The 14779-nt window shown below is 40.9% G+C and overlaps 2 protein-coding genes across 2 annotated transcripts; one reads left to right on the top strand and one right to left on the bottom strand.

Annotated features, from left to right (window-relative positions):
* Positions 1–56: 56 nt before the first annotated feature.
* On the top strand, positions 57–4311 carry prpf31 (PRP31 pre-mRNA processing factor 31 homolog (yeast)). The gene is made up of 14 exons (XM_057339460.1): positions 57–160; positions 550–756; positions 888–948; positions 1060–1143; positions 1276–1373; positions 1504–1610; positions 1779–1948; positions 2107–2264; positions 2345–2434; positions 2541–2668; positions 3279–3351; positions 3444–3572; positions 3667–3765; positions 4080–4311. The coding sequence occupies exons 2-14, from the start codon at positions 550–552 to the stop codon at positions 4197–4199; spliced, it is 1524 nt and encodes a 507-aa protein (XP_057195443.1). The 5' UTR covers positions 57–160; the 3' UTR covers positions 4200–4311.
* Positions 4312–7097: 2786 nt separating this feature from the next.
* cnot3a (CCR4-NOT transcription complex, subunit 3a) lies at positions 7098–14735 on the bottom strand. Its single transcript, XM_057339457.1, has 18 exons — positions 14594–14735; positions 13944–14004; positions 13718–13785; positions 13553–13627; positions 13254–13343; positions 12911–13039; positions 12723–12818; positions 11990–12209; positions 11427–11554; positions 11192–11242; positions 10171–11044; positions 9889–9994; positions 9660–9801; positions 9423–9522; positions 8930–9128; positions 8718–8850; positions 8517–8642; positions 7098–8430 (listed from the first exon to the last, which is right to left on the bottom strand). Exons 2-18 carry the CDS (start codon positions 13966–13968, stop codon positions 8332–8334), a joined length of 2661 nt encoding a protein of 886 aa, XP_057195440.1. The 5' UTR covers positions 13969–14004; positions 14594–14735; the 3' UTR covers positions 7098–8331.
* Between the last annotated feature and the right edge of the window lie 44 nt (positions 14736–14779).

A 14779-nucleotide genomic window follows, 5' to 3' on the forward strand; every position in this document is an offset into this window, starting at 1 on the left:
GGGGAAAAGACTATATTTCCCAAAAGCCTTTGCTGCTAGAGAAATGACGTCATTAGTCAGCGACTACAACGACATCAGTGCGTTGCTTGGTGGACGCACGTTAGTTGTTTTACATTTGTAATTTCTGTTGTGGCGTTGAGAAAAGAGACTCTTCGAAAATGTAAGTTTAATCGCCGTTTCTGTTTTAGTCTACCAAATTGCTTTTAATATGAAAAAAGCTTGAACCGATGTTTAAATTATTCATTTACTGCACGTAAACATGACCGTGTGTTAGACATAACGTTACCTAAATACTGTTCGTGTTTGGTTTTCATCTATGACGCTTCATATTGTCATTTTTTTTCTTGCCCGTTCTGCAGTGTTTAACGACGCCAGCTTTTCTTGATTTACGTTTTACAATTTATTACAATTTACAATTTATAGTACGTTATTGGAGTACGTGCTTTGAAGCTGTGTACCTTGGGATCGAACCCATGATGATCGGTTGCTAGCACAAGCTAAACTAACGTTACAGGAACTGATTCTAAAAGTCTGTCTCCGCTTTCTCAGATGTCTTTAGCAGACGAGCTGCTCGCCGACTTGGAGGAGGCAGGAGAAGAAGGACCGTATCCCGGTGAGGAAGGCGGTGAGAGTGATGGGGAGGCCGGCGAGAGACAAGCCGATGGGGGCCTGGAAGACATACCAGAGGAGATGGAGGTCGATTACAGTGGGACGGAGAGTGTCACGTCCATAGCAAAACTAAGACACAGCAAACAAGTGAGTTTTTGCCTGCTTTGTGTTTTAATCATGTTTAACTCTTAGTTACACTGGATGCTTGCAAGGAAAGCAGCATACTTTGTTCCTGAATGGTTGCACTAACTTATTGAGCACATGTTGATGTATTGCAGTTTTCTGAAATTGTAGACAAAATTGGTCAATATGTTGGAAATCAACGCAAGAATTCAGATGGTGAGTATAACAGCCTTCTCTGAAAGACATGCTTAGAATAAATCAAATAATTTGTATATTCTAATAAACATAAATGTTGATAATTGTGTCAACATTTTCTACGTTTGTCAGTGGCTGGACCTGTTGAAGCAGACCCGGAGTACAGACTCATTGTCGCCGCCAACAACCTGACAGTGGAAATAGACAATGAGCTTAGTGAGTTTTCTATACATTTTATAATAAATCCACAAAGCCTTGCGTTATTTTAATTTGAACAGTTCTGTGTATTAGACGTACAACCTTTATAAAAAAAACTGTAACATCTGTTGGGGTTTGTTTCCTTCCCAGATATCATTCACAAATTTGTTCGTGACAAATACTCCAAAAGGTTTCCAGAACTGGAGTCTCTTGTGCCAAACGCACTAGATTATATCCGAACTGTAAAGGTGCGTAGAAATGGCAACAGTTTATAAGATACATATGCTTCACGGGACAAAGAGCTCTTTTTTGGGGACTTGTGAGCAGTAGTGTCATAAACAACTTTGTTTCTTGTGTTGTGGGCTTTTTTGTCTTTAGGAGCTGGGCAACAACCTTGAGAAATGCAAAAACAATGAGACTCTCCAGCAGATCCTGACCAATGCCACTATCATGGTTGTCAGTGTCACAGCCTCAACTACACAAGGGTAAAGGAGTGCTTACGCTTGTATAAATTTATAATAATATTTATAAGATAATAATATTTCTCCACTGGTCTGTCTACTATATTCTAATGAGTATGATATTAATTTAAAGAGTTGATCGTAATGGATGATTTTTGTTGTGTTTCTGATCGTGTGATTAAATGTTGGCAGGATTATGCTCACCGATGATGAACTCCAGCGATTGGAGGAGGCGTGTGACATGGCCCTTGAGCTCAACCAATCCAAACACAGGATCTATGAATATGTAGAATCCAGGATGTCGTTCATCGCTCCTAATCTTTCAATCATAGTTGGAGCATCAACTGCTGCCAAGATCATGGGTAAGAACTAAAAATTGATGTATTACATTGAACCAAATTTCAGTAAGCAATATTCTTTGTTGGATTATAACAGAATGTACTCAAGGTTATTTCTTTTCAAATTTATGATCTCTGTTTTTTTTGCAACTCCTTGCAAAATCCTCCCTCTGTCATTTCAGGTGTTGCTGGTGGATTGACTAATCTGGCAAAGATGCCTGCGTGCAATCTCATGCTGCTAGGAGCCCAGCGGAGAACTCTGTCTGGATTCAGCAGCACTTCCCTTCTGCCTCACACGGGTTACATCTACCACTGTGATGTAGTACAGACTCTGCCTCCAGTGAGCAACAGTTTTTTCACTGTGGTTATTTTTCATATGATTTAAGAATGATTCAGAATAACATTCAAACGTGCTCCCAGGATCTGAGGAGGAAAGCAGCGCGCCTGGTCTCCGCTAAATGCACTCTGGCATCTCGTGTGGACAGTTTCCATGAGAGTGTAGATGGCAAGGTGATCAACTCATTAATGATGATAATTGCAACAAAGACAGTCTTTTATAAAAATGGCTGTATAGAAGTTGCTCTGGATTCAGTGTGTCTGGGTTGTTTTTGGCCAGGTCGGCTATGATCTGAAGGAGGAGATCGAGAGAAAGTTTGATAAATGGCAGGAGCCCCCACCGGTCAAGCAGGTGAAGCCTCTTCCAGCACCCCTGGATGGACAGAGAAAAAAGAGAGGAGGAAGGAGGTAAGTGTTATGAGTCTCTAGTAGTTGGTGAATCAAGAGATGTCTGTCAGGAACACATCTTACCCCAAAGAGAAAAAATATTAAAATAAATAGACATGCTTTTGGCAATTATGACTCTCATGTATTTTTCATACTTGGGAATATGAATAATCAAGTTTGTACATGAAGCAAAATAAAGTGTATTGAAGGATGTTACTTTTTGCCTAAAATTGACAACAAGAATTGTGAAAATAAACTGGAAGCAATGTAATATTGACTAAATATTTGGCATTGTAACAACCATATGGACAATATATATTTTATTAGAGATGCACCAATACTCAATTTCTCTACCGATACTGACACATGCAGATTCTGAAGAATAAATTAATATTTCTCAACTTTCTGAATGTTATTAATTCATATCATGACTGAGTATTTGATTGATCAACATCATTGGCTGTTTTTAAACTATCGGCCAACAGCCGAAAGTGTGAAATATTGCTTTTATCGACCTATACAGAGTTTTGGCTGATATATCGGTGCATCTCAAATTGTTTATTTTTTTAAACTGGGTCTGTTCTTTGTTCATGTGTGTGATGTGACTAAATCATGCATTGATGTTTCTCAGGTATCGTAAGATGAAGGAAAGGCTGGGTCTGACAGAGATCAGGAAACACGCCAACAGAATGACATTCGCAGAGGTTAGTTGTCACCAGTCGATTGTTTTGTGTCAAACTCCATGGCTTTGTTCAGCAATGGCTAATTATACACTTACCATCCCTCTCTTTGTAAGATCGAGGATGATGCTTATCAAGAGGATCTGGGCTTCAGTCTCGGCCAGCTGGGAAAATCTGGCAGCGGCAGGGTGAGACAAGCTCAGGTCAACGACTCGACCAAAGCCAGAATATCCAAATCCTTACAGGTATGTCAGTGTGAATTCTACGAGTTGTGGAAATAGTTGATGTCTTGGGTTCATTTCTTAAATTAAATGCATTTGGAATGTTGTGTTATAACAGCGGACATTGCAGAAACAGAGCATGACGTATGGTGGCAAATCCACCGTCAGAGACCGATCATCTGGAACCAGTTCCAGTGTGGCATTCACTCCTTTGCAGGTACACACAAATGCTTTTAAAGTCAAAATTCCTATTTCTGCACCACCCGTCCGGATCACACTTAGCATAGACAAAACCAATGGTGTGAGGTTGGGACAGTGCAACCGCCTTAAACTCCTCCACTACTGCCTGTTTTGAAACTTTTGTAGTTGTGGTTTTTGCAACTGCACTAGTGGCACAAATTGTACATGCTTTATATTTTAGTTCTCACACATTTATGTCTAATCACTTTTTGTGTTTGCCCACTGAACAGTCAATGAATGACAGCAGTGGGTTTGTGAAGTTGACTGTCTGTACGCTCTACTGTTTGTCAGGGACTGGAGATTGTGAATCCACAGGCTGCAGAGAAGAAGGTGGCTGAAGCCAATCAGAAATATTTCTCAAACATGGCCGAGTTCCTTAAGGTCAAGCGAGAGAAAGATGACAAGGTGTGAGGCGGCGTGTCAGACACAGGAAAGCACATACTTCAACATCCGTGGACAGAGTGAGACTTCAACTGCTAATTTATACTCTCACACACCCACTCTGTAGTGAGATTGAGGACAGTGTAAGGACGGATGATAGAAATCCTTTTTTGTGCAGAGAAACAGAAGTCATTGTGTTGTGTATTTCATTTGATGAATCATTTTTTATTTAGACATTTTTTTAAAACACGTACAAGAGGTATGATGTCCATATAGGACAAGTGCAGGTTGTTTTCATCTTTGTCAGTAATTTTCCCCGTTTCTTACAAAATGTTTAAATTGATTAAAGATGGTCATCCAGAATTTTCTCATGGTCTTGATGTAGTTCATTCTCTGTGATGCATTTTCTGTCCAGAAGGGAACCATCATTGCATTTTAAATATGGATTTGGTCCCATGAAAATTTTGTTTGAATGATATATTTTTATACAATCTAATGCAAGTATTTAAATCTATAGGTTTGAATCACTTTGTTGGCAGAGGATGAAGTTTTTCACGTCCTATATAATACCTGAAATTACATAATGGCCCGGTTTCACAGACAAGGCTTAAAGGTGCAGTTTGTAAAAGCCGCCGCTAGATGGCGCACGATCAAAACAACGATGCCGTATCTTGATGACGATGTGAAAGAGTGGAATGGTGGGATCTGTTGTCTTCAACTCCACCGCTGATGGCCATCAATCAGACGGGAACGAGAAATCATCTTAGCGGATGAGGTAAAGTTTTATAAATGTTGCGAATAATTGTGGTCCATAAATAAGTGACTGCTCAAAAAAAGCTAGTGGCTTGCTAGACACTACTTCCGCACTTGTCCACGACACTGTTGTCATGCAGTTTCTTCGTCACGAAAGGCGGTAACAAAGGGTAATGGGCCATTCACACGGTACGCGGCAGTCGCGTTTGTAAAGTTCATTTTCAATCGGAAACGCGCGGTAAGCGGCGAAACGTGGGCGACTGATACAAAATCGTATTTTCCACAAATTCTTTACATCAGCACGTGCAAGTGATAATGCTCCACAGGCAAATCGATTTTAGCAACATTAGTTGGGCCAAACGAAAGAGTGAAGTAAGTTAAATTAAACAAATAATGACGAAAACACAGAATTGTATGTGTTTCGTTTTTAGCAAATACAAGTGGGACCTTGTTGGTTGTAATCATGGCAATGTCCGCCCCGACACCGCGACGCGAGCACCGCCTAGACTGCACAAAGCACTCCAAGTAAGGGATAATGTACAGGCAGCCGGTTGTTATCGCAGAAATAAGGGCAGGGTCTTGTATCACAGCCGGCTGCTTGTACATTATCCCGCTTATTACACGGCTACTTCCCACACAAAAAACTGGACATAAAATGTGAATTTGAAATATTTTATTAGCTCATTTTTACCGAATGCAGACCTTCCGCGAGGAAAAGCCATTTAGTTTTGGTTTTAAAGTAAGAAACGACATTCAAATGTCACGAACAGGCATATTGGGTTAATCATATGTAAATATAATGTCATGCGTTATTAAAATACATATTTATAATTATTTTTTGTGTAACTGCCCCTCTCAAAATGATTTGCAGCATCCGGGTTACAGGGTGTTATTAGTTTTGAGCGCAACCCTTGGAATGTCGCGACTGGCCAATCAGAATCAAGCATTCAAATGAGCCGTGTAATAACTAGGGAAAAGGCGGCTGCCACGCGGCAATTCCACCGCGTACCGCACAGCCCCGTGTCACTGTTTAGAATGGCGATTTTCTCACGATTTACAAGTAGTTGGAAATATTTGAGATATTTTAAGTACTCAGCTGAACAAATTTATAACACTAGCATAGTGGTTTTTGGATATTTTACTGCAAAATTGTTACAAACTGCACCTTTAAGACTAGTCCCAGACTAAAATAAACGTTTGAGCTGTCTTAACCGAAAATAACTTGCCCTTACATATCTTAAAATATTGCCATTGTTTTGTCTTAAGATTCACACCAGTAATGTTTCTTTTTAAAACATTTGTATAAAGGCGACTTAATATGCCAATTTAACTAAGGTATAGTCCTGGTTTAGGCTAAACCTTGTCTGTGAAACCGGGCCAAAGGCTCTTCAATCTGTTAACTCAATCTTCTTAAAGGAACAGTTCACCCAAAAATAACAATTCTGTCATCATTTACTCACTCTCAAGTTGCTCTAAAGCTATAAAATTATTTATTCTGTTGAACACAAAAGATATTTTAAAGAACATGGGAGACTAAACAGTTCTGGGGCACCATTGACTACCATAGAAGTTTTTTTCCTACTATGCAAGTCAAGTGACTCGGAACTGTTTGGATGCAAAGATTCTTCTGAAAATCTCTTATTGTGTTCAGCGGAACAACAAAATTTAGTCCATTTTGGAAGGGGTGAGTAAATGATGACAGAATTTTCATTTTTGGGTGTACTATCCCTTTAAGGATAATTCACAGCACACTGTGTTTGTTGGATCAGTGTGAATTTTCCTTTATATGCGCTTTTGTTTAGAATTTTCCTAAATGTAGTTTCTACTTTTCTAGTCTTTTCCAAGCAGAATGGAACACATGCACATAAAAAAGCCATTTTGATATTTTTTCACCCGGTTAGTCCTGTTATCCACTCTTATGTAATACTTTGTGAAAGGGTTCATTGTTATGAAACTCTTAAATATATAAAGATCACTTTAAAAACTAGATTTTGTGTATGTGGTTCACAGGGTGGAAAAACCGACAGTGCAGATTTCTATCATTTTAAAGAACTATATTTGAAATGACTTTGATTGAAATTGTGGTTCTGCATTCCTAATCTGTACTTAGAACATTTAATAATAAGATTATAGTTTTGTTCATGCTGTTTGTGGAAACAACAAACACGCTGACACTGCATCACAAAAGTATTTTATTGAAATTTTACAACTCTGTATTTTTGTTTCCTCTCGACCTATTAAGCGACATTGCAATCGCATGCTGTCCTGTCCATGTCAAAAAAGGCAAGAAATGACTTTTAACTTTGAGAGAAATCCACAAACGCAATCAGCTGCCCTTCTGTTCATCAACAAAAATATTTTTTCCAACTTTTCACAATTATATCACTGTGTATGTTGTCCCCAGACGAGAGGAAACTGAAATGAATGGAATCTCAGATGAGGTCGTGTAGGGGTGTTTCAAATGGCTTTGCCAAAAAATGGAGTAACGGAACAATAAATCTCTTTCGAGGGACATTGTCCATCACAATACGCAAGGAGAGTTTTGAGACGTAACAAAAAAAACAGGGAACGTTTATTTCTGTACATGCACAACTCCACACAACAAAAATATTCAGCCATGAACAACTTAAATGAAAATGACAAAGGATAACAGTTTTACCTTGTACTTATTTTAATCTTTGTTTTTATTAGATACTTTTGAAGTGAGATCACTCATGCCATGTTTAACAGACAAATAAATCACATGCCAGTTTTCTGGCTGACAGCTTAACCCACCTTGCTTGTGAACATTTGTAAGATAGATGCTACAGAACGTTACCCTATCAACGCCAACATTGCTGCGGTCAAGTAAAACCGCATTTAGGTCATGATAAAGGTAGGGAGGTCGAGAGGAGTTCAATTGCATAGCAATTTAATGGTCGACACGTTATCTCGCGAGGCAAAGTCACAGTGCCTAAACACTCCTTGAGGGGCTAGATGAACTAAAAACAACCAATCGAAGCGTTCAGACTCGCCGTCTAGCTTAGTGCCCGTACATCATAGTCAGTAATGTCATCTAAGAGTATAGGACTTGCTAATGCAACACTGCACCAAACACAAACTATGAGCAAAATGTTTTGTCTCTGGCATCCTAACCAAATTGTTCCTTTCATTTCTGTTGCTCGGCAAGGTGAGGGTTTTGAGTCGAACAGAAATTAAGCGGGGCAAAGACTCAAGGTTATAGGAGGTTCAAATGTTTGCATGTAAACAGGCACTCGACCTCCTTCACTCTCACATTCTCTCTCTCTTTTAAAGAAAAAGGCCAACTTCACATCCAATTTTAACCACGACATGGAGTTCATCTCGGAATGTCAACAGCAGCGTTTTCTGTGTCGTAGTAATCTCTCTTTCCTCCGCGTCTCTCCGTCCGTCACTGTAAATCTCTGTCCTCTAGGTATCTGTACTCGAAAGTAAATCCTTCCTTTTTTCTCTGGCCCCACTTTTCATAGTCAAAGTAAATGTACGTGCCCTACAGGTAAAAAACAAAACAAGAACATCGCAGTCTGGCACACGTTCATCTTCGTGGAGGTCATGAAAACAACGATGGGTGCCTACCTGTTCAAATTCATCAGTGATGGTCTTGGGTTCCTCGTGCCTCTGAAACCACATCATGTACTTCGTGTGGAACCTCCACGATTGCTTCTTCAGTGCTTTTGCTGACAGATACTGTGCCTTTGTGCCCTAAAAAACAACAAGACCACCAAGAGTTAGATTCATGAAATATCCAAGAGATGATTTATTATACCACATTCACACCTCAAGGTAGTAGAATATGAAGAAGAGAGTCTCTGTGGACAATCTCTGGTAGAACTCAATAGAGTCCGAATGGTGTGGGGGCACCTGGTGGTGGAATGGTGGTGTAGGGCAAGGATTTCTCATCAGGTATTGCCTATAAATGAGACACAGTATTAGTTTGCTATCATATCCACATTTTCATGTACGCAAATCCTGCCGAGTAGTGCGTGTACCTGATTCTCTCCGAGTCTGACGGGTGGGGCATGTGTGTCCATGCTGCCTCCTGCATGGCCTGTTGGTACAGCTGCTCTTTAGTGAGAGGGGTGGGGCCTAACGGACACGCCCCTAAAGATGGTGGAAGGTTGACTTCTGAAACCGCAGGCTGGGGGGCCGTTGTGGGACCAGGTGGGGCTGAGGATCCCGAGAACAGATCTAAAGAAAATACTGTTTAGTATTCGAGCTTTTCCAAAGTTTATGCTTTTATGCACAGCAAATTTGGATAGAAATATATATCAGTTTGTGTGTTCCCAAAGAATTAAAGGTGCTATGTGTAATATTAAGGAGTATCTACTGACAGAAATGCAATATAATATATATAACTATGTTTTCAGAGGTGTATAAAGACCTTACATAATGAAGTGTTATGTTTTTATAACCTTAGAACGAGCTATTTCTATCTACATGGATGCATTAGGTGTATTAAACAGAGCAGTGTGTGTACGATACCTCGATCTGTGAGGTGTAATGATGGGATTTCTCCGTCCAGTGCCAATCCTAGTGCTGCTCTCTCTGCCATTGCTTTCAAAGAGCTTGGTGGTTCAGGAGCCTGCAAGAGACCAACAAACTGTTCGGTCACAGCTGTCACAACTACAGCTTTTGTCACTTCATATTACTTAAATAGGACACGGTGTAATGTGAACAAAGGTGAAGCAGATTGAAGCGTAACCAGAATGAAAAACACACCTTGATAGCTTCTGTGTTGGGTGTGTAGGAGTGTGGGCCATTTAACAGACTCCCACCACCAGGTGAGCTGTCAGTGAAAGCAGGTGATGGGGAGGAGGGGGGTAGAGTGATAGAACTCAATAAACTTGGACCATTATCCAGACTATAATACAGAGAAAGTTGGAGAGAGAAAGACGAGATAGGTCAATAAATCACAATGCTTGTATTTTGTGCGGAAGGTAAAGCTTACTTTTGATTTGATGACGAGCTTGAGGAGGAGGAATGGCTGTTTTGTGATTGGCTGCCACTGCTGAGGGAGGAGTCTGGTGTGTTGTCTGCAACCACCGCACTGTAACCTGAAGAAAGGCACATGGGAAATCATAAAAAATAAATCCAGAGTTTTATTTGGTAATTAAGTCAACATTAACATTTGGTTATAATCATAAAATCTGCAGAAAAACTGGTGATGTAACATTTTTCTTATTTTAGTACAGTACCTCTGACTAATATTTGAATCCCTAGACAAACTTACTGGTTGCTCCATTTTGTTTCAGGCCGCTTGGGGGTCTTGCAGGTGCTACATTCGTCCCCACTCCTCCACTTCCCACCGCGCTGCCTCCATTACCGCCCAGCCCACCCTCGCTGGTTCCTCCTCCAGGTGCTGCGCCCACCGGGCTCACCGGTACCTGCGCAGACGACTGCCCGGGTACCAGGTTCAAAATCCCTCCGCTTAGAGTTCCATGACCAGGATTGGACCCTAACAGGCCCAAAGCTCCCCCTGTACCCGTACCGTTACTGGTCGCACCTGAGCTCGCTCCGCCGCTTGTCACAGATATGCTAGTACTACCGCTGCTATTCCCCACTGGACCACTGGAGGCACTACTCGCCGTTCCACCCGCAGCCGCCTGGGCGTACGGGGCCGGGGTAGAGCCTGAGAGAAGCCCTGCCATTGTGTTGAGCGAAACAGACAACCCTGTCATACCCAAACTTGGCATCTGACTGCTGCTGGTCACCGTCACGCCGCCTTTTCCAAGGCCTAACCCCAATCCGTGACTGGAGCCCCCTGAATCTGCCGAAGACTGGGAGCTGGAAGTAATCAGGCCAGGTGTGCTGGAACTGGGCAGTGAGGAATAAGTAGAGGTAGGTAGTGTGGGGTGGCTGGGCGGGCTCGGCGTGTTGTTTGAGGGTGCGGATGACGAGGAGAGTTTGACCTGTGTTTGTTGTTGAGGAGGATGCTGCTGTACTGCACTGCTAAAACTTCCCAGCAGGCTGCTTCCTCCGGAGACCGCTGTGCAGCCCCCGACAACAGTAGCCATGGAGACCAGAGAAGAGGAGGAGGAGGAGGAGCCTGAGGAGGCGGACGAGGAGAAGGACGAGAGAGATGTGTTGCCGTTCTTCACAGGAGACTGAGAGGAGCAAGAAAGCCATGAGGGTTTTTTGGAAACAGAGATACATTACTTGAAAGGAATGGTTCAACCAAAAATGATCGTTTTAATCACTCTCACATTTTTGGTGGAACTATACCTTTAATAATAGTACTACAGTGGACTCACCTGACTGACTTCACTGTCTGTCGATCGACCTCTTTTATCTTCCGAATTCTCCTGAACAAAACACAATCACACACAATATCCAATAAGACAAATATTCAGGCAAAAAGGGCGAATAAAGAAATAACAGAAAAGAGGAAACAATGGAATAACGACTTTCAAAGACATCAAATCAAGGAAATAGAGTAAGAAGCATAAACTTCTGCAAACAAGGAATAACAGGAAACAAGTATCTAACCGTGGTGCCAGTGCCTGGAGATGGAGGGATAGGAGAAGAGGAAGTGGTGGAGGTTGGGGTGCTGCTGGACTGAAGGAACATGTCATCTTCCATTTGGCCCTGAGGAGACGTTGCCATCAAGGTTGCCGCTACAGAACAAGACAATGAAAAATATGCTTGAGTCCACTTCTGACGTGAAAACTGTTGAGTAAGTCAGCTTATAGTCTCATGTCTCATGGTATGCCAGCTTTCTTGAGGAAAACCAGACAAAGATATAGTAAGAGATGTAAAGATTTAAAACCTTGATATTGATTTTAAATCAGTCGGTAATAAAAAAATTGTTACGAAATCGTTTCTGGGTAACGCATTACACAACAGTGTCTGCTTGCTCATTTCCTGAAATCTTCACAAGAATTGAATTCGATTTTTTGAGTGATGTCACAAAGTGAGAAACTTTAAATAGAAATTTATGAATTTATATGACAACGCCTAAAATATGCAACTCATTTATACTCATACCCTTACATCAAAACTTATTAACACCCATCACACAATCCACCCACATGCTCTTTACTCAAACTTACGTATATCTTCCAAGTCTAAGTCATCATAGAGGAACTCGTTCTCCTCAAAGTCCGGGTCTTGTGAAGAGTCAATGTAGTACTCCACATCATCTTTGATCTTATGAATAGATTCCACCTGAATCGAATCATTGTCCAACATCCTCAAAATGGTCTCCAGCATTCTAATGTGATACCGGTGCCTCTCAATTAACCTCTTTAGCTCCTCGATCCGATCCTGCTTCTGAAGACCAAGCGTTATAAGGCAAAAATTAAATACGATTATATAAAATGAATTTAAAATCAGGACTGGTTACTGCTAAACAAATATAGTGAAATTCATTTCAAGGTAGGGCTTGTCATCAAAACTGATTAGTGTCAGTGACACAGTGGAATTATTTTGGATTTGCTGATATCACAGAGACAGAATATACAAAAGCAGTTCAGTCAAGGAAGATTTGTTGACTTTAAAGGGTGCGTTTGTGACAGTCCAGATCTGTGAGCTCACGCTGAGCTGCAGGGTTCAAACAGATGTGCGAAACAGTGACAACGTCATTCATTAATAATGAGATGGGACTCTCAAAATACCACTTAAAGTACATATTCGTATATTTTACAGATCATTGATGCTGTTACAATAACAAGGGAAATACATTTAGCCATGCTCATACTTTTGTCATAATCATGCAGCCTTATTTCAACATCTTAACTGGGAATCTAAAATGGGAAGATATGGAAGAAAGATTAAAACGCTGACCTCCTTGTCTCCTTTCTTCTTTCGAGTTTGAACAGACAGCGACTCGACTTCGCTTTCAAACTGGTCCACCTGCATGTTTAAAGTGTCTATTGTATTCTGCAAGGGAACAAATTCATCTCATTACTGCACTACTTACAGGGTGTTAAGTTTTTCAACCCCCTCCCTTTTATCGGTGAGCCCTTTGGTACCGTGAGCCACTGTTCCGTTTCCTCCTTTTCCTTCTGTGCTGGGTCCACTTTCTGGGCCAAGCCCAGCCCCTCTTTAGAATAGGCCTTTGTCTTGGTTTCTCTTTCAACCACCTTGAAACGTTCCATTTGCTGAAGAGAAAGAGACAGCCAGGCAGACATAAGCTGATGGACCAGACTTGGGAATTACATTTTGTACAAATGGATGACGGACGAGGACATAAGCATCTAGTGAATACATCCATATTTTTAAAAACAAGCTAGGAGAGATACTGTCATTTATTGGGAACGGAGGCAGGTGTCTTAAAAGAAGAGAGTCGCAAGGAATTTGGGAACACGCTCTGACCGTTTCAATTAGCTTGCGGTTATCCACTAGCTGTCGTTTGTCTTTGATCTCATTGGACGCCACCCACGTTTTAATCTGGTCTCGTAGCCGCTGAGAATAAAAAACAATTAGATTCACAAGAGGACACATATATTCCCCTAAATTGAAAGAAAGTGTTTTTAAGGTAATTTAAAAGTACGATTAAAAAGAAATGGTGACCTACATTAAACACTTTCCAATCATAATGCATTTTACCCTAAAACACTGATGTTATTAAGAATGTGTTCACTCGTTAAGGCAAGACGCGTCATAGATCTCACCTGGAGCTTTTTAATCTCTTTCTTGAGATCTGCCTCATACTTCTCCTTCTGATTGGCATTCGCTGCATTGTGAAGCTGCAAATAAAATGTTCAACCAATTATTCAAATATAAAACTCAGATGCACACCTCATTTCTCATTTACTTGCCAGATGTAAACATCCCACCTTTTTCCAAATGTCTTCAAACTGTTCCACGCCTTCAGCGACTTTTTTCAAACATCGATCTATTTCACCTGGTTGTACAAGAATATGCACAAGTAAAAGACTATATGATAATCAAACCAATGGACAGAATGTACTGTCCTCTCAAGCAGCTGTGCCAATCTATAATTTCTATGTCTTTCTAATAACTGGGAGTTAGAGAATTATGATCATCGTAATCCAACCTTACCTTGAAGTTTTCTCTTATCAGCCATGGCTTCGCTAGGATAATGTCTTCATACCTTCTGTCACTGCATACATAATAAAGATCAGATATTGTTAACTTGCACTACATCCTGTTTAACACGCGATCAATGCTTAGATTACACCTGACAGGTAGACTTCGTCTTAATATTTATCAAAGCATCCAACTACATGCTTGATTGACGTTGTCTTATTTGTGTTTATAAAAACCCCAGACTCTGATCAAAGGCTTACACTCTTGCTTTCCTCGTTAAAACGCAATTATATATATGAATACACATGATGACAGCACGCTGTGATCGTTCCAGGAGATCAGATCACTCATAATGTGACGCTAGCACAACCTCACTGTGTTTACGCAGTCTCTGATCACTGAGCACTAGCCACCAAGCTGCTAACGTGCTAGATCAGCATCAGTTAATCACCATATCTTCACTGCACTGATCAGATATCATCCCGGCAGAGCATATAAAACATATACTGTATATTTCTGCAGTTAACATAGATTAAGATGCTGCTGTTTTGATATCGAGCAGCGCTGACGGCTAACGCTCTGCTAGCAGACACACATAGTTTTTTCCAACACACGGTGTGGGGGTTGTAATCGCTTATATTTAATGCACATTCGTCATATACCTTTTTCAAACGTATGTAATATTCGTCAGTGTCTCTGTATGACAGCCACGATTAAAATATCCGACAGTTCCTTATTTCAAATTTGGCAATGTTTTCAGGCTCGTCAATCCCCCTTCTTTCCAGTACATTAAAGATGGACGGAAGACTCCGCCCCCTTCTCGCTGGCAATAGTCCCGCCTCTGTTAT

This window comes from Triplophysa rosa, linkage group LG8 (assembly GCF_024868665.1).
Source record: "Triplophysa rosa linkage group LG8, Trosa_1v2, whole genome shotgun sequence".
Taxonomy (NCBI): Eukaryota; Metazoa; Chordata; class Actinopteri; order Cypriniformes; family Nemacheilidae; genus Triplophysa; species Triplophysa rosa.

Excerpts from the sequence above, each read along its gene's own strand:
- cnot3a (XM_057339457.1), bottom strand. The coding sequence starts at position 13,968 with ATGGCTGATAAGAGAAAACTTCAAG. Across the intron at positions 11,045-11,191 it reads CAGACAGTGAAGTCAGTCAG|TCTCCTGTGAAGAACGGCAA; the intron begins GTGAGTCCACTG and ends TGCTCCTCTCAG. Across the intron at positions 9,523-9,659 it reads CCAACACAGAAGCTATCAAG|GCTCCTGAACCACCAAGCTC; the intron begins GTGTGTTTTTCA and ends GGTCTCTTGCAG.
- prpf31 (XM_057339460.1), top strand. The coding sequence starts at position 550 with ATGTCTTTAGCAGACGAGCTGCTCGCCGACTTGGAGGAGGCAGGAGAA. Across the intron at positions 757-887 it reads AACTAAGACACAGCAAACAA|TTTTCTGAAATTGTAGACAA; the intron begins GTGAGTTTTTGC and ends GATGTATTGCAG. Across the intron at positions 2,435-2,540 it reads ATGAGAGTGTAGATGGCAAG|GTCGGCTATGATCTGAAGGA; the intron begins GTGATCAACTCA and ends GTTTTTGGCCAG.